Here is a 22,793-nt window from a genome sequence, read left to right as displayed (position 1 = left end):
GACATGATCCTGACAAAATACTTGTAGCTAGGTGGAGCTGTTGGCAATTATTCCTGGCCATGCTCACAGATTCAAATTAGCACAACCTACCCACTGGCATGGGACGCGGGTGTCACTGTGGGTTAAACCACAGAGCCTAGGACTTGCTGATCAGAAGGTCGGCGGTTCAAATCCCCACGATGGGGTGAGCTCCCGTTGCTCGGTCCCTGCTCCTGCCAACCTAGCAGTTTGAAAGCATGTCAACGTGCAAATAGATAAAATAGGTACCGCTCTGGCAGTAAGGTAAACGGCGTTTCTGTGCGCTGCTCTGGTTCACCAGAAGTGGCTTAGTCATGCTGGCCACATGACCTGGAAGCTGTACGCCGGCTCCCTTGGTCAATAAAGCGAGTTGAGTTGGTCACGACTGGACCTAACGGTCAGGAGTCCCTTTACCTTTACCTTTTACCCACTGGCATGTAAGTCCCACTGAAAATAGTAGAAATTTGCCTGGTCCAAGAGCCATGCGTCAAGAGCCATGTGTGAATTGTGCTGCAGTCCACACAGCTCTTAATCCTGGCCTTTGACACCCAATATATACGTGATCCCTTTTGACTGTTTTTAAAACAGTTGTATCCTGCCCTTGAAACCTCATGGTGAAGGGCAGGTGAGAAATTGAATTAATAATAATTAAATAATGAAAATGGCAACAATGAATCAGAGAGCCAGATTAGCTGCAGCTAACTTAAGGGTTACTGAAATGAATGGTGAAAACTAGTTGTAACTACTTTGTCCCATTGATTTCAATGGAACATAAGTGCATCTGTCCCTGTTCTGAACTGGGACCATGACATTTCACCTACATGAGTGTACATTGGTGGGGGGTGGGGGTGGGAACTGTGTCCATCATCACCGGAAGGTGGTTAAGGCTGCAGTCCTTATACACACTTACTTGGAAGTAAGTTTAATACAGCGTGATTTTCTTCTGAGTGGACATATATAGGATCGCACTGTAAACTGTCTATAGATGTTCTGCAATGCTTGTGACTAATTGGCAGATAGATTTCAGGTTGTGCAACACATTACGTTAATCAAGTGCATTATGGAGCTTCAGGGAATGATAATAATGAAGCTGCCCATAGAATTATTTGTAAAGAGCTCCTTCATGTTTACCCTCACAATTTCCCTGAAACCGAGGGACTCCCATTGACTGGATTCATCCGCTGGTGACTTGAAAGGGAGGCGCAGCTGGTACATAAATGTTTGCCAATGTGTTAACATTAAGAGAAGAACTGCATTCAAAGGAAAGCAAAGGCAAACAAATGCAAACAAAGCTCGCTGTGAAAGGATACCTGGACCGTCTTTCTAAAGAAACCAATGCACATGCCATGTGGATTTTCATATTCAGACCACAGGGCACAAGCCACTAGGTAGCTGTCAAACACAATTCTTTGAATAGAAACTGTGTAAGAGCACAAGCCCTCTATGATCTTCCCCTCTAGTACAGGGGAATGAGCAGCTGAGGTGCATAAATAAGAGGAGGGATCCGTCACATCCTCTGCCTCTGCAGAGTTTAATGAATCCTTTGATTTTTCTCTTCGCTCTCACTGAAGAGATTGGGTGGGTGGGCTTTGGTGGAGACGACTCCATCCAGAGTTCTAGATTTTATTTTAAGGGCATTTTCACAGGTGTATCCACAATCCGATGGATCATGTCCATGTGTTAAAAGACTCCTTTTAGAGGGTTTGGTAAATGTCAAGCCTACGGCTGAAAAAAGGTATTATTCCGGAAGGGAATCCAATCCGTAAAGTTCAGTGTGCTGAGAGATCACTTGCAAATAATGATGCACTTTTCACAGCTGGAGCTGGTCTACTGTCCCGGTAACCATTTTAATTGTATGGCTGTGTCCGTCATGATAACTCATGGGGTGGGAGCGGGGCAGGAGGGGACATGTTTCAAGAACACCCTTCCACACACTGCTTCCAGCAGGGTGATCAGCGTTGTCCAAACTGAGAGAGAGACCACCACCTTTTGGGCACCGAAATCCTCGTGCCACCGAAGATTTGTTACTCAAAGTAAGCCCCCCAGCCCATGTGCACTCAATAGTGTTGGGGAAGGAGGGGGCACAGGACACGACGGAGGCAAAGAAGACAGATTTGCACAAGTGACATATCTCAATATAATTTCTAAAACTCTATTAATTGAACAGATAAAATACATCTTGTCTATTTCTGTTACAAAATATTAGCCATTTGGAGTCTTTGCTAGATGTGAGCACACCGCTGTTCCCAAAGGAAGCTTCTCTTGTACAGCAGGAAACAGGTACAGACAGACGGACAGACAGGTGCTCTCGAATAGCCTACGCACACAGGTAAGTAACATTTGTTTTCTTGCTTGGAGAACAGAAAGAAAGATTTGGTGGGATGTGCCAAGTGACAACTGAGTGGAGAGGAAAGGAACAAAAACAGAAAGATCTTTAAAGCTTCTGAACCATGGAGCAGTGAAGAGACAATGGGCTTAGCAGCCACTAGAGTGTAACAGACATCACTCAAGAACTACTATCAACAGTTCTAGTCTGGCCTTGTTAGTGGGTTCACAGAAGATGGAATATACTATGTAGGCCTGGCAGAGCAACATGTTGAAAATCCTCTCCTACCCCACAAACTGCTGCTTCTATTTTTATTTTAAAGGCAGAATCTTCCTGGCAGGCATCAAATCCAGAGATCCAAGGGACACTGATTGTTTCAGATATCCCCTAAATTCCCAAGAAGTGCTGCGTCAAAGCCAACCGTATTATGTGATGGTTATAAGAAGGTTAGGCTACAAAAGAACACACCGGTCCCTATAATAACACAGCTGTGGAGTGGAAGCTGTTAGTGCCATTAGTGACTAATACTGCTTTCTTTGAGGAGAAAAAACTATGATGTTTCTGTTCCAGTTTGAAGCCTAAACGCACACACACATATCTTTAGGAGCTGAAAAGAGGTGGTGGTGGGGGAAACAAGGTGAAAATGCATTTTTAAAATATGTCCTACAAGATACTACACTGTAATAGACAGGAAGTAATGGCTCAAATCATGATTTATTTTACATTTCAAATAGGGGAGGAAAAAGTAATTGAGCCTTTGCCCTACATTGATTCTCCAGACACTATTGGCAGCTTCGCTGATTAAACAATATCACATGGAGAAGATGGGGAGGAATTGCCTATCCAAGACGCTGGAGGTCCTTCTACATTTGTGACTAACAATAGTGAGCCAGATGGATCACTCACTCACATATCCACTGCAATAATCCTAGAAGCCTATCTACACTGCAGACTTTACCCATCAAGGCCTTTCCCAGAGACCCAGAAATGGTGCCCCTTACACACACACACACACACACACACACACACACTTTATAGACTATCAGTGCCCAGGAAGAGGAATTTAATGTTAAATCAGGTTAACTCTGTAGTGTAGAACTGACATCCTTTATGTTAAAAGTTATGCAAAAGGCGCATGTTATTGCAACTCTTCTCCAGCTCTCATTACTTAATAGGCATTCCTTATTTCAGGTGTTGTAGCTCTTCAATGGGGATGGGAAATTTGCAGCTCTCCAGTTCTGGCTGGACTCCAACTCCCATGAGCCCCAATGGTGAAGGATGAAGGGAGTTGTAATCTAATAACATCTGGAGGTCTGGAAGTTTTCCATCCCTGCTAACTTTGTGTGTTTTGGACTACAACTCCCATCAGCACCAGCAAGCATAGCTGTACTGACCGGTGTAGTAGTACAAAACATCTGAAATATATTAGGTTGGTTGGTGAAGGCTGTAGAATATCCTTCATTTGGGCCTTGCTGGCTGGCCGTTGGGAGTTGTAGTCCAGAACATCTGGAGGGCACGGGGTTCTTGAAGGCTGTTCTAGAGTGTCCTTCTTTGGAAATGCTTATTAATCTACTGTAGCCAATTCCTAAATTAAGGCTAGGAAGCTACTTAATTGGGATGGAAGTGTTCAAGAGTGACTTGTACACAAAGATCATAATCCATAAATATATGAAATATATGAACTTACATCCTGCTGAAATTAGTGTGTGTATAACCTTGTGCTGTGTTATGGCCTAAGAATACGATGAGATGGATCTTACAGGTCTTTAATTTATAGAATGCATGACCATCTTCTAGCCTTAGTGGGTGATTATTCCATGCTTACCTCCATAGTGTTGCATGGATGCAAACCATCCCAGCTTGACTATTTCTCTAGACAACTGTTTGCTTCTCTTTTTAAAATACAGGATAAACCAAAGGCAGCGGCAGCTGTCAGCAATGTGGCATGCCTTGCAGACTTTCTTCAAGCAAAGCTCCATGCTTAAACTTGTGACCACAAAAGATCCCTGCTGTTCTCACCACTGGAAAAAACGCCATCGCCTAAGTCTGTGAATTGCTTTGGGCAACATCATCACACATAGCAAGTGGCACATCAGGTTCCGAAATCCACCACTCATTTAATATGTTTTAAACTCCCATCTCCCTAACTGCACACAACACTAGAGATTAGACAGACTGCAGTTGTGTATCTGGGAGGGCATTGGTGTGAACATTTTCTAATAGCTAACCAACCAGGCAATTGTGGCCTTTTAAACACAGACTTTAATTAACATGGACTTCCAATTAAATATTTGTGTGTCGTCCTCAAGAAACTCCCAGTGTAAGTATGGAACTACTAGACCTCAGTTTTGAAGGTGATGGGATATGCCTGATTCTCTTTATCAGTACTGTATCTCATGACTTTCCTAAACCACACACTTCCATATGACACAGTCCTGAAACATGAAGACATGTAGGTGTGGCCACAGTAATCTAGAAACTCATGCAAAGGCCGTCTTTTCGAGCCTGAAGCCCTCCAGATATTGCTGGACTCCCATTCCCATCAACATGTCCAATTGCCAGGGATCATGGGAGTTGTGATACACAAAATCTGGAGGGTACCAGGGTATGGAAGGCTGACCTGGGGTGTACACTGAGCGTAACTGGAAACAATGTGTCTTTGGTTTCACCCAGGGAAAATTAAGATGAGCTAGCTTCAAGAACTGCTCAGCAAAACACTAAAACACACACTTGCCTATATTATGGCTGCCATTTTCTCTAATGGCTATGACTAATATCTGCCTAGGCTAGCCTCCCCCAACCTGGTGCCCCCCCCCCACATTTTGGATTGTAATTTTGGATTACCACTTCCATTGGCTGCAGGCATCATGGCCAATGATCAGGAATTATGGGAGCTATAGTCAAATATCTAGAGGACATGAGGTTGGGGAAGGCTAAGTTAGGTCGACCCAGATATGCTCAAGATTTAAGAATGGCCTGTAAAATATGCATATACAACTAAACACAGTTAGTTATAACAGAAAGTATCTGGCAACCATTTAGAATAAGTAGAGATAGGCATTCCACATGGTTACTCATTATGGTTCTTTGGTTCACAAGCACTGATATTCTGCCTTCAGTGCTCCAAATTCGAGTGATTTAGTATCCAAGCATTTCACATAGAAAAAAACTCCAAACAATTGTACAGAAATCAAGGCCCAACCCTTGTAAATGGAGGCAACATTTTCTGGTTCAATAACTTGAGCTACATATGGTGCTGAGCTCATAGTAGCCTTTATACACTCATTTTTCATGGGTTTAACTTGACTCAGGACCCCAAGCCCTAGAACATACTTGAAATTTGTGAAATAATAATACTAGCAATTAGGGACCGAGAATAATTTCAGGAAGGAGGGGAGATTGGATAATAGCATCCTCCCTGCTCAGAAACCCCCTAGCCGTTATGAACTACAATCTCTCGTTTGAATTTTGCTTTGGCTGGTCATCTCTGGTTCCAGCCTGTACTTTCCCCCACACTTATCAAACTTGGGGGTGGGAGAGAAACGGGGGTGGGGGAGACACCAGCCAAGACTAAAACCAAAGTCTGTTTCCAACATGCCCTTAGTATAGGGTTACCAGACGTCCCCAGATTTGCAAATCTGTGCCCGGACAAATTCTGTCCCCGGAATATCCCCAAATTTGCAAATTTGTCCCTGGGAAACGTGGCAGTGGCAGCCTCAGCAGTCCGGAGCCAGCCTGGTAGCGCAGTTGGCTCTGGCTGGCTTCAGGAGCTGCTCACTGCTTGCTGCCACTGCTGAAGGGAAACCAATGATGTCCGGTGGTACAGATCTCCTGCCCCCTTTGTTTTGACAGATCGGGGGAGGCTCAGGAGTCACGGGTGGGTGTTGCCCAGGAGGGGTGCAAGGCGCATGGTTTCTCTGCCAGGCAAGGTGCAAAACCCTTCTTTTGCACCCTGTGAAACATAAATGTGCAGAGTTTCTTTTTTAAGAAAACTGGGCAACAGCCACCTGCCATGACTCCTGAGCCTGCCCCAATCAGTCAAAACAAAGGAGGAAGGGGGCAGGAGATTGGGGGAGGCTCAGGAGTCATGGGCTTGTGGAGTGCTGTTGCCCGGTTTTAAAAAAAACTGCGCATTTATGTTTCACAGGGTGCAAAAGAAGGTCTTTGCACCTTTATACAATATGTATGTGTGCTTGGGCCTAGGGTATTTTGCCTCACCATCCCCACTACTGACTCCCTGTTGCTACTGAGCTTCAAAAAAAAAGTGTCCCAGGATTCATTGAAAAAAAATCTGGTAACCATGCCTTAGTACTTAATTGCAGTTAGCCAGAAACTTTCTTTTTATAAATAATATTGGCTGCTCTTTTCCTTCCTCCTCCCTGCTCCCAGCAAGTTGTATGTTTAGGGAACTGTGTGGGTGTGTGGAATAAGAATAAAATGCCAGAGAGGGCTGCTGGTGAATGGATTTGTTTCTGACCTTTAGAGAATTCATACTCTGGACCCTGCCCCCCAAGGGCCACTGGGAGGCTGCACACACACCTTGCCCCCCAGGAAGAACGTCATGGCAAAGGAGAGACCAAACTGGTCCCATCCATCATCCCAGGAAGGAGCAGCTGCTCCCAATGCTTGCTTTCCCCTCCCTCCCCATGTGTTTTGCCTTTTCCATCTTGTATTGGGGACTGCCATCTTTTAATAAATGGACAGTGCTTAGGAAATCTTAGGTACCTTAAACCTGTTAAATCACCCCCACCCCCAAAGGCTCAGGAATACCCACTATTTGCTCACAGGGCCAATGAAGCAATCAAAGCGCAGCCAGCTGGGATTGGGGAGAATGAGGCAGGATAGCTCAGTCGATAGAGCACAAGACTCTTAATCTCAGGGTTGTGGGTTTGAGTCCCACATTGGGTGAAAGATTCCTGGGTTTGACTGGATAACCGCCATGGCTCCTTCCAATTCTACAATTCAATTATTCTATCTCTATTTGGCAATAGAAGAAAGAAAGAAAGTTGATTCCAGTCAGTGCAGTCAGCACTGAACTAGGTGTGACAAGAGTCTGATTCAGTATAAGGTAGTTTCTTATGTTCCTATGATCTGATACTTTAATACAGTCATTCTCAATCTCCAGGACTTTTCAAGTTAGAAATTAAACAGAATAGAGGAAGGGGAGAGATTGACATCTGAGGCAGTACGTCCTATGAAACATATCTTCACATCATCCCACATCTATTATTAATTACCCTGATCTCTCTCTCTTCTCGGAACTTCATAGACTGCCATAAATATTTCATCCAAAAAACAATTATTTCATCAAATACTTCAAGGTTTCTGTAGCCAATTTGTGTTAAATGTCAAGTGAAATTTAATTTATTTATCTAAAAACACCGATCCACCCATGCTTTAACTAAGGAACTGTGCAGAAACGTACATGCCTTCCAAGGCTGCAACAGATGCCAAAAGAGAAACTGACAGTGATTCCTAGATGCTCTGAACAGAGAGCCAGGTTAAAGGTCTGGACCCAAACATTTCAATCATTGCCCCCTTGGCAAAAAGCTTTCCATTAAGGGGGAAGAGGTTGAATTGCACATTACACTGTATATTGCCTCCATTTCTCTTCTCTCTCCCCTTAAAAGTTACCAGTACTGTGGGAAGGGAGCTTCTTAGGTGTGTATGAGGTCAGCTTTAATTCTTAATTTTGCAACTTCATGTCTCCTGCCTCAGAGGCCACACCTGGGCTACACAGGTGTGTACACAGGTAACAGGACGTGGGTGACAACAAGGCCAAAGCAGGCATACTAAACAGGGACAGCCCTCTCATTAGGCAACCTGAGAGTGGCGGTCTGATTTTTGGCTGCCATAAAAATAGGAATGGATCCCTCTGTCAGTTGATTCTTGCAGTTTCTCATTTTCCCAATCCTAAAATCAATTCTCTGCATTTCTGGAGCAATTTGCAATGTATGCATTTTTTATGCATGCAGTATATGCAATTTTGTACCCGTGACTTGACTGGAGAACTGCATTACAAAATTCAGATAAGTGCGAAGTTTGAAGGACAGCTGTGTTCCTGTTCCTGGATTGCTTCAGAAAGTTTGAATTCGGTAGGCTTGCCTTTAGATGCAAGCTGAATCGAATTTCTCCCACACCTCTAGCAGAAAATCTTTAGTTACTTAATTTATTACTGCTGAATTCTCATTGCCAGAGAAGGAGAGGGGTGCTGGTGGGATTTTCTGCCTCAGATACCAAAATAACTTGACTTGACTTTGGCATTCGGCACCTCAGGCAGCAAGTGATCTTGGGCTGGTCTGACTTGAAAACGAAAACTTAACAAAGCACAGCCAAGAAAGATGCCTTGGTTCAGAGAAAGTGGGCAGGAAGGAAAATCCTTCTCTCCCTCTCATAATACTACAACCTTGGCTCATCCAATGAAGCTGAAAGGTGCAAGATTCAGGACAGACTAAAGGAAAAACTCCTTCACACAGTACATAACTGAACAATGGAACTGCTACCACAAGAAGTTGTGATGTCCACCAACTTGGACAGCTTTAGAGGATTACACAAATCCACAGAGGATAAGGCTACTAATCATGGTGACTATACACTCGCTCCGGTATCAGAGACAGTAGGCCTCTAAACACCAGCTGCTTGAGAACATGACCAAAAGAGTGCTGTGGCAGCCATGTTCTGGAAGTTTCCATGGGCATTTGTTTGGCCACTGAGGAAACAGAATGCTAGTCTAGGTGGGCCTTTGGTCTGACCCAGCAGGGGTCTTCTTACGTAGGGATTTTAAAGACACGCGCGAACACAGAAAGAATATGAATGCAGTTGCAACTAAATTTAGCACCATTCAGCGACAACATTTTGATCTAAGTCAGTGGCGGGGAACCTTTTCCATCCTGAAGGATGCATTCCCTTCTGGCCAACCTACTAGATGCCAGTGGTAGTTGGGGCCCGAGGCAAAAGCTGGTGTAGCAACCCATGTAAATCTAACTTTTCTATGGGAGGCCTATTTCTATCCGCATCTATACCATACATCTGGGCAAGCAAGAGGCATTGTTTAGAGTTCAGGGACAGATTCCAGCAAGGTAGAAACGCATAAGGAGGCTGTGAAGAAGGGCCAAGGCTGAGGTGGGGGTGTAGCCTGGAAGAGGCCTGAAAGCCTGTGTCCATCCCACACGCCATGTGCTGGATGTGTTAAAAAACCACCACTGGGCCATAAAACCAGGTATAGAAGGCATTGCCTTATTCCTCAGGCCCTCCTCATGTGAATAAGCCTCATAATGCCCAAAGCAGCAAGTGTGCTGGAAGCAACCACTTGACATAACGTCGCACTGTAGCTCTAACTCGATGGCGCTACATGGGCGCCTCTCCACTGCAGCAGGGCTCTAGCCTTGCCACCAAAACTGCTGACTCCTGTGTTTCTGCCTCACATGAGAAGTGAAAACCCAAAGCGTGCGCTCTCTCTCTCTCTCTCTCTCTCACACACACACGCAAACAGTCTTTAAAAATAAATAAATAAGAGACTTAGAACTTGTTCTGCCCTATTTCCAAATCCTAAAGTTGATCTTCTTAAGCCTCACAGGGAAATACGAGTGAGCAAGAGCAAAGCCCTTAAGCTAATTAATACTACTTCCCCCCTCCCCATCTTTGCGCGCGGGGAGATATTTTTTCTAAAAATACAGCCATAGCCCATTTTAATACCATCTTTCTGCACGTCAGCATCTCTGGAAACAGCGAGGAGCTGAGCTCTGCTTTCATCTCCTCCCTCTGGGACTCCCCACCCACCTTGCCATATTTTGGGGCGGGTGGAGAGAGATGAGGAAAGAGCGAAGAAGGGACCAACCTGGTGTTAATGAGTTTGTGCTTACATGGCTGGCTACAGTGAGACAGTATCAGAGCCTGCTCTGAAAGGTGGGATACAAATAATTAGCAATAAACAAACCCTTAATTCACTACAATATGATTTGTTTACATGTTCGTAAAAGCAAAACAAAAGAGGCTTTGGATAATGAGTTGCTCCTTGCCTCTCCTCCGTACCATTTCGGCAAACAGGATTTCGTTTCATCTTCCTGGAAACACTAAGGCAGGTTAAGGTCACAAGTTCGAGCACACAGAAATGTCCAAAGCATGACTCAACATGTATGATGTGTTTCCCTGCCTGCATGAACATCTATTGCTGGTTCAGGATAACGTATGAGATAGAGGGAGGCCAAAGGAAACATGAAAGCGGAGAGGAGAACCTGGAATCTGCTCTAAAACAGGGACACTCGTGGCATGACAGAGGGATGGATGCAGCTGCTACCCTGCTTCTTTGCCCTCCTTTCCTGGGGGTGTCATACGAACCCCAAAGTCACTGGAGGTTCTGTAAATTGTTTGTGCACCAAAGATACAGATTCTGTGTGAAGGAAGCACAAACGTTAGTGGAGAGCCTATAAAGGGGGGTTGTGGTGGGAATTTCTGAGGGGTGGGGATAGCCTTCCTTTTGCCAAATTAACCCTGTTCTGTTTTGTGAGATACCTCACGGACCTGCTACAGGCTGCAAAGCAGGACATAAATACAGTAAATAACTAAACACACACATAATTTTTTTTAAAAAAATGTGCAGAAGGCTCAGCCTGTCAAGATGATCAATCTGAGAAACTGGCCATGTCAGGAAGATTTCAAGATCTATTCTCTGCCTTCACCCAAACCTCCCCAGAGCTGCCCAGGTCTTCCTTTAGTAAGCAGGGTTCATACGCATCAAACCATAAAGATGTGTATTTACAAGTGGTGCATTTCTGATGGCATCCAGCAAAGTTTTCTGAGTACGATGCAGAAGGGTTTTTTTTTTTAATCTCCAAAGTGAGGCCATCTTTGTGTTCAGCTGTAGCATGAGGTGGGTGGGGAACAACAGTCTCCAAATTCCACTTTCCCTTCCTCTCTTTCTCTCTCTCTGGCTTTCCTCTTCCAACCAGCTTGCTGTGAGAGAACAAGACAGCCCCAAAAGGCAATGAGAAGAAAGTGTGATGAGTGGCACAAGTTTTCAGCTCCAGTTTAGCAAGCTGCAGTGGTGGCGGCGGCAGCAGCCACAGCGGTTCCTCGGCCCCAACAAGGTGGACTATCAAAGTCAGTGCTCTCCCCATAAGGGAACTCAAGTCAATTTTGGTCAGAAACCTGGTAATGGTCTGGGAATGGTGAGAAAACAAAGAAGCTGAAGAGGTAAGGAAAGAGAGACAGGAAATGGAATGGAAAACAAAGAGCAAAGAAACGCCTGTCAGAAACAGTGGCAGAACAGCGCCATGTTTGTTGGAAGGGAGCTAAATGTACATGGCTGAATGGATGGAAGGCTGGTCAGGAAACATCTTCAGACACTCTCAGGCAGTTTCCACAGGTTAGCCCCTCACAAACAGAACCAATCATTCCAGGAGATACGATAACCAACTTTAGTCCCATAACGGCGTGTTTGTTGCACAACCTGTCATTTACTTATCCTTCATTATTATCATTTGCTTTTCTCGCATGCCTTTCCCCGACCCCCTCTCTCGTGTTTTTTTTTCAGTTTTACTAAAAAATAAATCACAAACTAGATTTTTCTTTGAAGACCGAAAAAGGGTCCCATGGTTAAGTCTGTGCTGTTTGGCTAGTGCTGGTGGAGCTGCTACACTAGACTGCGTGAGCCGCTGGAATACCGGCGCCTCTGAAGCAAGGAGCTGGGGGGACAGGTCTGGTGCGGGTGGTTGTAGGGCGGTGGCGGCGGCGGAAGCGGGGGCTGATGGATGATTTTCACTGGAGTCCCTTGGAGCCCGCTGCCTAGACCGCGCAAAGGGGTGGAGCTGCAGGAATCAGAGGACACGTAGCGTGTCAGAGTCTGGTTGAGGGCCGGCTCCATGCGAGCGAGGCACGGCTTGTCCAAGACTATAACTTTGACAATCTGCTGGCACTGTACAAGTGTCCCTGCCGAGGCAGGGTAAGAGGGCACCAATGCTGTCTCCAGCCTCTCCCGCGGCATGTTAGGATGCATGTTGGGCTGCATTCCACTCTCGAGCCCCGGGACAGAGTTGTGCTGGTACGTTTGAAGCCTGTTGTGAATTGACACCTAGTTTAGAAACAGTCAAAGAAGCATTAAATGTTACAAGACTTCTTCCCATCTCCTGCTATGGGCTGCCCTTTACCCAACCACCCTCCATCAATGGACCTCCCCCCCCCACAAACCACAGCCCTGAATCTCCTCCTCCCCCAACGTGGTCCTCCTTCCACCCCTCTTTCCCACCTCCCCACAAGCACAGCCCCTGAAAAGTTCCTTCTAGAAAATAAAGATCCCCATTACAGCAAAGGCGGTGATGCTGTTTCCACATACGGCACAACCTCAACTATCCAGATTGAGCAAATGCAATCAAATTGTGGCACTTTGAGCAGGTCAGGGAGAGATTTTAACTTTACAAAATGAAGGCTGCTAATGGCCTGGCCCCAACTGCCTCTTATTCCAGGAAGAACAGCCTTATTGCTTAGGTTATTCTTTTTGTCAATTACACCCCCTTTCCCCTTTTTTCCTGTTGTTATGGTACTTAAGAGAAAGAAAGCAATTGGAGGTAAGGACTCTCTTATTTTTGCTTTGTAGTTATAAAGTTCCCTCTTTGACTGAGCTCTGTTCTGCAAGCAGAGTTCCTACGAAACCCTGAATCATCATGCAATCCATGGGCCAACGAGGCAGAAAGCGGGGAGGATAATTGAGGTTGCACATCTTTGCAAGGAGGAAAAAAAATGAGATTTGCTGATGCTCAGAGAAAGACTTGAGCTCTTCCCAGCTCCTGTCTTTCCAAGCAGGAAGGTGCACACATAACTCACTAATCTGTTTACAAAAGGAGAAAATTAAAAAAAGGAACAGGGACGAGAGAGAGAAAAAGCAGAAATCTGACATATTTCAGCAAATTTGCAGCTCGCTCTGATCCACTCGATGGTTTGCAAGTGAAAGGAAATGGTTTTACACACGCCAAAAAGGAAAAGGAAAAAAGTACCCATCTAGCTTGTACAATGGTTAAAAAAAGAAAAGAAAAGAAATCTGATGGAATGGCAGCAGATCAGGTAGTCTCAGAGAAAATGGAGATGCTCACTTCTGCAGAGGAGGAAGAAGAGGGAGAGGGGAGGAAGAAGGGCTTGAAGTGTCTTTGAAGAGAAAGCCCACAGGGTTTCCCAACATTAGACTGAAAGCAGGAACTAGGCTGGAATTGGGCTCCCTGTGGAAAGGGCTATTTATGGTACAAGGGGGAGAACTCCTAGAATAAAGAGTTTCAGAAGGACACAGCTCCCCAGGAGAGGAGGAGGAGGAAACTAGGAATGGGAAGAGAAGGGTCTCTTCCATGATGGACAGATCTGGGGCCCTGTCTGCCTGATTCTGGAATCACCTGAAGGAACATATATTTGTGAACTGTCTCCTTGGAATTTTATATCCCTGAACTGAAAACCCTTCCTGGAGAAATGTTTGCAGGCCCAACAGCTGTGTATGAGGCCGTGGAGATGCCCGTCCCTCCTCCCCAGCAGCAGGAATGTCATCAGGGTAATGAAATAGGGTTTATGAAACCAGCATGAACTGGGTCTGAGGAATTATGCCTGTGGCAGCTGGGTTTTTCCCAGGCCGTGGAACAGAAAGCTGGGGCATGGGTGTAAAATGGCCTCTGTGGAAAGAGGCCTAATCCGCAAGAAAGAGGAGTTGGAGCTGGAAATGGAGGCTGATTGAGGAAATGCTTGTTTGAGAAGAACTGCAGCTCCTGCCCCTATGGCAAGTAACATTTGCAGGGAGATGGAGCTATCTGCTTGGTGAAAGAGGCTTGGGAAAGGACAAAGCTGGGGCAAACGAAATATTCTTGATATCTCTCCCAGGTGACAGCTTTCTTGGTGAGCTGAGATCCACAGGAAGACTCCTACAACAGAGTCCTTGCTCCCAAATAAGGACAGGTAAGAAAGTTCCTCCAACAACCCTCCCCAAATTTGGAAATGATTGGCCTAAGCTTTCAACCTAAGAAGAGTCCCAGTGAATATGGGAAATGTTTGGTCTATGCTTTCAATATATGAAGCCTGTGACGAGGGCCCAGTGTCTAGGGCAGAAGAAGCTATGAGGGAAAGGTCATAGCAGTGAGTTTTAGCGGGGGGTCCTGCGATGGCGGTGGCCTGCCAGCAGAGTTCACCTCAGCTGTGTCTCTGATTTCTCCTGAAAGTGTGTTGGGTGGGGATGAGGAAGGAGCAGGTTAGTCTCCAGAGTTCGGGCGCTCGCTCCATGAAGGATGTGTTAACAGTTACTGAAACGGCTTGAAAAAAAATGCTTTGAAGTTTAATCTGGATTTGAAAGTTGTATTACCCGTCCTAGCAGTAACTTTTTATTGTATCTCTGGAAATTGGTAAAATTGTCAGTCTGGCAGGGGAGGCATTGATTAAAACCTGAGAAAAGAAACAACAGAGAATGTAAGAAGAGCTGAACTGAGGGAGAATTACTTACCTCAGCTGCTGTGTGTTCTACTTACCTCCACTGTGCTGTCCGGAACCTTCTCTCCCAAATCTCTTTTGGCTTTGAAAATAAAAGAGACCCCCTTCCTCAGTGATGAAATGCAATATTTATTTACTTATTTATTAACAATGCTTGCATGTTGCCCAATAACATAAAGTTCTCTGGATGGTTTACCATTAATAAGCGTAAAAACAATTTAAAATTAATGAAACAAATCAAAAGTAGCATAAATACTGCAAGGAAACAAAAATCTAACCCCACAATTAAAGTACAGATTTTAGAACTGAGAGGTCCAGACTGCACAAGTTTTTTAGAAGGTCTAGATGAACAAAAGGCTCTTCTCCTGACACCAAAAAGAGCGCAAAGATGGCATCAGGCAAATGAGTTGCTTAGGTCAGCAGTTTCTAAACCCAAAACATTCTTGAACACTGTTCAATATCCTATACATTCTGCATCTGTCTGTCTTTCCTCTCCCAGCTAGCTACTGAGTGGAAGGATGGGTACCAAAACTGAAATCTCATTCTGGAAAAATGCTACCACACTGTTGAAATGTCTTCACATTTTTTGCCCCACGCTCATCTGCTTAGTTTCATCCAAGCTTGTGGCACCACAAGAAGGACCAGAAGAGGCATTTATCCCTATAGCTCTCATACAACAAACATTTTCCCTTCTTTGCTCCTTCCTGAACAAGAGTCACATAACTCACTTTGGCCATTTCAGCATAATGAAACCAGAAGTTAGACTTGTGTGACTAGCCTGTCCCTGCCATTAGGCACAAAGAGATAGCCACCTCAGGCTGCCAGTTTGGTGTGTCATGAAAATTGTTTAGTTGTTTAATGTCTTATTATTTTAATTTTAGTCATAGGGGAAGACACACGTTGGATTTTCTTATTTGCTATTCCAGCTCAGGTAGAAAAACATGTTGGGCCACCCAGTTGAGTATCTCAGAGACTGTGCTTATACAATCTATTGCTGGGCCAACTCCAGTTCAATGTATACAGTTCTTTCCAATCAACATATATCAGCATGGAGTCTATAGCTGCAGAGTTTCCAGACTAACAGGCAGCTAAAAGATCTTCCAGGCCAGATTTCAGATTTGGAGAACTACTGACTAGGGAGAAACGTATAGCAAGAGAAATAATGAGTGTGACCTCATGGAATGTATTCTTTGGAAAATACCATAACTTATTAAAAAAAAAAAAGCAAACAACTTTAGCATGCTTCAAGGATCCATTCTGGAAGTTCAAAGAGACTTGAAGACATTTTGTCCTTCCTATTCCTGTATGCCAAGTCTCAGAGGATTAGCTAAGCTTCAGGGTAGGAAGTGAAGAAGAACCCAGAGAAGCAAACTAACCTGTTGGAGATCCTTGCTTGGACTGTATTTCCATCTGAGCTCCATTGGACTTTAAGGAAAGGTTCTTTGTCCCATGTTGCTTCTCCAGCTCCCCTGAGATACACGGAAAGAACATTTTTTTAAAGAGAGAATGGAGACAGAACTAAAAAGTAGAGCAGAAAGAGAGAAAGACAGGAAGATATGGAAGTGGAAGCAACAGGAGACAAGCAGAGAAATAATGGTTAGAGAAAGTGTATTCATGCATGCACACACACAACGGACGTGTCTATTCTGTGCTTTAAAAATATTAAACATTTTAGCCCTGGAATCTACATCCTGTGCCAAGGAAACACAAATTCTACAACCAGTAAAAATTATGCACAATGAACATATTCAAAAACATTTATTTGGCCTGAATGGAATGGCAAAGCAATGAAGCTCTGCATCCTGGAGTTCTCAGCTATTCATCTGTGTAGCACTATCCATTTATTCATTCCTACAGCTTGTAATCAGCTCCTCTATGAATAGCTGAAGCCAGATTTGGGCATTCCTTAACTATCTGTTTGGGATAGGGGGAAACACTATAGGAAGCTGGCTATGGAGCAGTTCTTTGGGAGAGAAGAATCTGGTAGGAAGTATCAATCAGTGCTAGTACACAGGGGAACATTGCAGGATTTTGTGCATCCAGGCAAGACAGATAGTTAATTATCAGGCAAATTTGGAATGCACTTTATAGAGCTGTGGTTCTACTCCCACACCCACCCTACAGACTTCTTGAAAATTACTTCAGGACTCAGTGGACCACTTAATGTTGTTGTTGTTGTTGTTGTTGTTGTTGTTGTTGTTGTTGTTGTTCCACAAATCAAAGCACATGAACAGCTCATGTTTAAAAACCCTTAGTATCTCTTTAGTGTGGTAGATGTGTCTGTTTTATGGATAAAGTTATGCTGGAGTTGTCAGTTTTATCAAGGCCAAGTGCCTATATTCTCAACTGTTCTGCACCCTTCTCATGGCTCATCCTAAGGATGAGATCTTTCCCCCAGACTTAGGTTCTGTTTTCCACATTTCCACACCAGTTTTGGGGGCGGGGGAGAGAATTGCATCCTCATGAGAAGTCATCAGTAGTTTAGCATGAATGTATGCATTTTGTATGCGATTTTGCCCAATAAACCATTTTTGCAAAGCAATCTTTCCTTATATAATGCGTTTTGTATGTCACTTTCACGAATATATGCATTTTAGAAACCTTTTACCCTAATGTGTGCATTTATGGCCACATTATGTGGCTTATTGTGCTCACATATCAGCATCACTCACTTTCTAATAAAATCCTCCCACCCCAAGAAGATACAGCCAGCCCTCCACCCTCATCCAGCTCCACAACCAAGGGTGCCATTTTGAGTAAGGGGCCATGATAGTTTACACCAGTATTTCCCAACCTTTGGCCTCCAGTGTGAGAGCCAGTGTGGTGTAGTGGTTAAGAGCGGTAGTCACGTAATCTGGGAAACTGGGTTCGTGTCTCCACTCCCCCACATGCAGCTGCTGGGTGACCTTGGGCCAGTCACACTTCTGTGAAGTCTCTCAGCCCCACTCACCTCACAGAGTGTTTGTTGTGGGGGAGGAAGGGAAAGGAGAATGTTAGCCGCTTTGAGACTCCTGAAGGGGAGTGAAAGGCGGGATATCAAATCCAAACTCTTCTTCTTCTTCTTCTTCTCCAGCTGTTTTTGGACTGTAATTCCCATCATCCCTAGCTAGCAAGACCAGTGGTCAGGGATGATGGGAATTGTAGTCCCAAAACATCTGGAAACCAAAGGTTGGGAAACACTGGTTTACACCATCTCTGGTTATTCATGAGGAACATTTTATCTCTGGCAAACTTGCCAGTTCTAATGCTGAGAAATTAGTGCTGCAAAGAATTAAGTGTGGCTTGCCCTAGATGCACATGCCAAAGGCATGAATCTCATTACTTGCAAAGAATGATGTCTGATGATCCAGTATTGATAACATTTTTATAATTGTTTTGTAGCATAAATATTTTAAAATCACAGAAATATTCTGAAATACACCAGCTTTTGCATTTCCATTTAATATTGAATAGCTTCATTTTTATTTAATATCGACTAAATTCGTTTTTATTTAAATTTGCACATATTCAAGAGAGGAGCATTAAACCTTGTTGGGACTCCTGCCCCCCTCCCCCCTCCTGAAATGTGAAATGGCACCCCTGCTAACAAGAGACACAAAAATACACAAGACATGGACATATGTACATACAGACAGAATGACTGCATGGAGTCTGGGCCACGCTGGGAGCCTTACATTCAATTCGAATCTGTTCTAGCTCCATCACCTCTGCTATTGACTCTTTTAGGTCTTCCACAAACTTCTGCATTTCCTCGGCTCCCAGAGCACAGAAATGAAGTACCTGTTTCTTCTCTGAGCCTGAAAGGGGAGTCACCAAGGTGATGCCGTGTGGGTAATCTACAAAAAAAGGAGAAGAGGGGACATAAAACTAGTGTTGTGGGTTCTATACATTAAAAAGGCTGAAGCAATCTGAGAAGAGACCATAGCTCAGTGGGAAAGCAGATGAGAAAACCCCCATTCCTGGCATCTCCAGTGAAGAGGATCATGTGACAGGAGCCAGGGAAGGCCTCTCTGACGAAGATCCTTGCCAAGTCAGAGTAGACAGTCCTGTGTCAGAGTAGACAGTCCTTAGTTAGACGGACAAGCAGCCTGACCTACTTATTAAGGCAGCTTTCTACATAATCCTACTAATGAGACCAATTAGTATAATAATAAACACAGCTAAACGCTGCCAGGTTTGTTCCTGCTAAACAAGAGGATTGGTTGGTCTGGAATAAAAATCTGGACCCATCTGGTTTATGGATGAGGGCGTTGGGGTTCTACGGCTGCAATCCTATACCATCCCTCTCAAGTCAACCAGGTTTACTTCAGAGTAGACTGCACTATAAGCCTGCAATAGGCCACCTCTTGAAACTGCACTTCTTTGTTTTGAATGCATATGAAATATTGCCTCAGTTTGTTCATGTTGATTTTTCCAAGTAACTCACACAAATAAGCAGCTGTGCAAATTGAAATAGCACACTTTTGGAGGGGGGATTCTGCAGTGGTGCATATGAACAAGTGCTCACATCAATGGTAGAAAGGGCCCAGGATGGAAAGAGGATATGCATTTCCATGTGTACCAAAAAGGAGCATCCATCTGAGCACCATAATGCAGGTGGTGATATGGATTTGTGCATAGAACAACCTGCCCAAGTATTTCCAAGTCTGAACAAACACCTAGTCAAAAATGATTGTGTACAAGATTTCAGTGCATACTTTCACTAATGCGTATGACTCAAACAAGAGAAGGCATGGGAGCTTAGTTTGATGCTGGGTCTACACTGAGAAAACCAACTGACTGACATGACTTAGTGTTTGTCCAATTGCAGAAATCCAGTTCAAAATGATCACAGATCATTTTTGCATTGGTGGGTGCCATTTGATGACAAAACCCAGGTAATTTGGAAACCACAAAAGTCTGGGAGAAATTGAGAGGCAGAGAGAATGTTGTGAGTAACCTGCAACAAGAGCAATTTAAAGTTTTGAAATACCTAGCAATTTGGTTTTCAGCCAACAAAACTAGCCATATACAGAACAGAAACAGAACAGAAACAGAAACACCAGGACTTTTTTGTGTGACAGTACTCACTTGCACACAGTATTGGCACTGCTTACTTTCCTGCCAATGGCAGCCACTTTATGCTGGCACCCATAATACTTTTATATGAGTACTGATACCTCATTTTTAAAAAATAAAATAGCACCAAGGTCAAAGCAACAGGATCCTTTCAAACCATGCTCCACTCCTCTGCAATGAACAATGGGGAAATCCTTTCCCCAGCTTTAAAAGCTTGTGGGAGTTTTTTTACATCTAAGGTGCCTGCACAAATACTACATGGTGCCAAAATATAGAGGTTATGGGTAACAGGTGGAAACTGAAATTGTTGCTTCAAACCACTCTCTCATTAAGCAGCAGGCTACACATCTTTCCAGCCCAAGGCATTACACTACTACCGCTGTATAAAAATTCACACTATAAATCTTGTCCTCCAGTGTCATCTGGCGAGTGACCAAAACTGTGACAAACTTACATTCATTCTCAAAGAGATGGAACTGCATTCCTAACAGGCCAACTGACTTGCAAAATGTGTACGTTGAAGAGCTTTTCTTCTTGGGGCAAAGCTTGAGAATCTGTTTGAGGACAGAGAAATGAAGAGAGTTTTTCAGATGCAACAGCAAAGGCCTTCCCTGAGTAAAACATAGCTGAATACTACCCCCAGGTAAAGTTCCCTCACAGTGACCTCATGGAAGGACACTTGACACAAATGCTACAGCATTTGTCCTCTGTGGTCATAATTCCAGGGCACTTACAGAAAACCTGCTTACTGGGCATTCATTCTGATCCATTTGCACAGATGATGGCTGGCTATATAATGAGAATCCATTCTAATTTGTTTTGGAGATGTATTTTTTCCACCACTTTCCTTATCGCATAAATCCTGATCTTTCGGGGAATCAACTGCAATTACACCACCCAAATTATCCAGCATGTGATTTAATCCCACTTGAAACTAGAGTCAGTCTGGAAAGAACCCCGGGTTTAATTTCTTTGTGTGCAGAAGAGTGAACAATGGATCTAACCCCTTGATAAAATCTACACTAGAAGAACATGTGAGAGACTGTTTCAAGCTTTAAGTGGTTGCAGGGACAACACCTATCTTTGAAGGGGCTGGATCAGGACAGAAGGTAGCAAGGGGTTAAAGCCCCCTTATTCCTCCATCATGATCACATTCTGGATCATGCCCCCTGTACCTGCTATTTACTTGTTTGAAGCATGCCGTGCAATTGCTAACTGCATCAAGTCCAGTTTGGCTCAAATAAACGGCACCGTTTTAAAAAATCTGATAACTGTCACCAGAATGTACAGCATAGGAAATTTAGTGAGAAATATGCTTTGGTGTTTCTTTTTCTACTCTCCAGGGAGTCCTGTCAAATCAACCTTGTCAGATTCACAGAGATTTTAACTTAGCCGTTTTACTGAGCTCCTGTGAAACAAAGTAGAATGGATTAAGATGGAGATGTGTTTTTATTCTGCGGTGACTTTTCCTTTCACTATGCAGGGGAACATGAAACTGGATTCTCTTGAGTGTGCATCCACAAAGTTATTGCTTGCACTTTGCAAAAGTGTACAAACGCAGATAGTCCATACCTGCCCCTTTATTTCCATGAATAATTGGCAATTGGCTTGGCAGGTAGCTGAAAGTATACTAAGTGCACACATGGAGCATACAACTTCAGCTCCATGCCCACATCTCTGGCTCCTAACTCAGTTTTGGGAAAGTTGCTTGTTTTCAGCAGCACGGCTCAGCTGGTTACAGCGTGGTGCTGATAATGCCAAGGTTGCAGGTTCAATCCCCATATGGGAGAACTGCATATTTCCTGTATTGCAGGGGGGGGTGGACTAGATGATCCTCAAAGTCCCTTCCAACTCTGCAATTCTTTTATTCTATGAGTTCTTTCTCCCATATGAACCTGTCCGCTCAATAAGATCATCTTCAAAGCCTCTGTTCCTGCCCCACTCACTGTCTGATGTGTATAGGGAGGCTGTGGTCTCTCAGTCATGCACCTAGACTATGGGGCTCCTTCCTGAAGAACATTTGCTTAGAGATGGAACTTATATAGCAAGCTAAGACTCTGCTAATTCATCTTAGAAAGTGTCAAATCCATTGCTGTTTTAAGGCTGCATTTCATTTTGTTGTCTTATCTCTGCTGGTGCTGTAATTGTAATCTTTGAGTCATGGTGGGGCACAGTACAAGGTGGCATTAAAGACTGATTTTTATATCTATCTACACAAATACATACATACATACATACATACATACATACATACATACATACAACAACACATTTGTTGCAGTGTTTGGAAGGCAGGTAGGTGATTTCATGACCGAATACTCCCCTGAGCAAAAGAACAACCAGCAGAACAAACCTCCTACCCACGGAAAACCAGCATACCACAGATAAAAAGGTATCTAAGCACCTTCTCCCTGATTGCTACCTTTCTACATAGAAGGGAGTTTCATAAGTAAGGGAGAATGCAACGCCTCACATCAAATCCAACCTGGACGTCCTAGGGGAGTCGCGTGTCCTGTGCTTTTCCTGAACACTGGCTCTAAGTCCCTTTGCGATGCTGTGATTCTCAAGGCCAAAGGCCACTCACCACCAGCAAATCATTGAAGAGGAAGACCTCCCTCTGGTGAGCAGCTTGCTTCTGTACTTTGTTCACGTCCGTCACTTCGTAAAGTCGGCTGCAGCAAACTAACCGGCGATGTGGCACTGAGAGGACCTGGAGGACAGAGACGGAGTGGAAACAGTCCCCTTCCTTATCCACCAACCCCAAAGCATTGCACGTTAAATGACTTCAAGCAAGCTTTTGCAATGGCTTTGCCCCACCACCACGTGCAGCCTGTTCTCATCAGGACATTTTCTGCTCCATAATGGCACTGAATGTACCAGAGCAGCCTATCACAATTATGGCAGGCAGAGTTCATTCATTTCAGGACTTTCCCTGATCTGC

General features: G+C 44.2%; 1 protein-coding gene across 9 annotated transcripts in view; it reads right to left on the bottom strand.

Moving 5' to 3' along the window:
* Positions 1-2,141: 2,141 nt before the first annotated feature.
* IQSEC3 (IQ motif and Sec7 domain ArfGEF 3) overlaps positions 2,142-22,793 on the bottom strand; it is a 150,326-nt gene continuing 129,674 nt past the window's right edge. For 3 of the 9 annotated variants that reach the window (XM_082240395.1, XM_082240402.1, XM_082240401.1), the window contains 6 exons: positions 22,437-22,562; positions 20,307-20,406; positions 18,424-18,630; positions 16,171-16,263; positions 14,833-14,876; positions 2,142-12,413 (listed from right to left, as the gene is read on the bottom strand). In XM_082240395.1, the coding sequence (XP_082096521.1) occupies positions 11,976-12,413; positions 14,833-14,876; positions 16,171-16,263; positions 18,424-18,630; positions 20,307-20,406; positions 22,437-22,562 (1,008 nt within the window). In that variant the 3' untranslated portion in view covers positions 2,142-11,975. Of the gene's footprint in view, positions 14,750-14,832; positions 14,877-16,170; positions 16,264-18,423; positions 18,631-20,306; positions 20,407-22,436; positions 22,563-22,793 lie in introns of all 9 variants that reach the window. The other 6 variants (XM_082240398.1, XM_082240399.1, XM_082240396.1 and 3 more) reach the window with 6 other exon arrangements.

This window comes from Podarcis vaucheri, assembly GCF_965113315.1.
Source record: "Podarcis vaucheri genome assembly, chromosome: 10".
NCBI lineage: Eukaryota > Metazoa > Chordata > Lepidosauria > Squamata > Lacertidae > Podarcis > Podarcis vaucheri.
The sequence above is the reverse complement of the archived record's forward strand: the minus strand, read 5'-3'. Positions and strand labels throughout refer to the sequence as shown.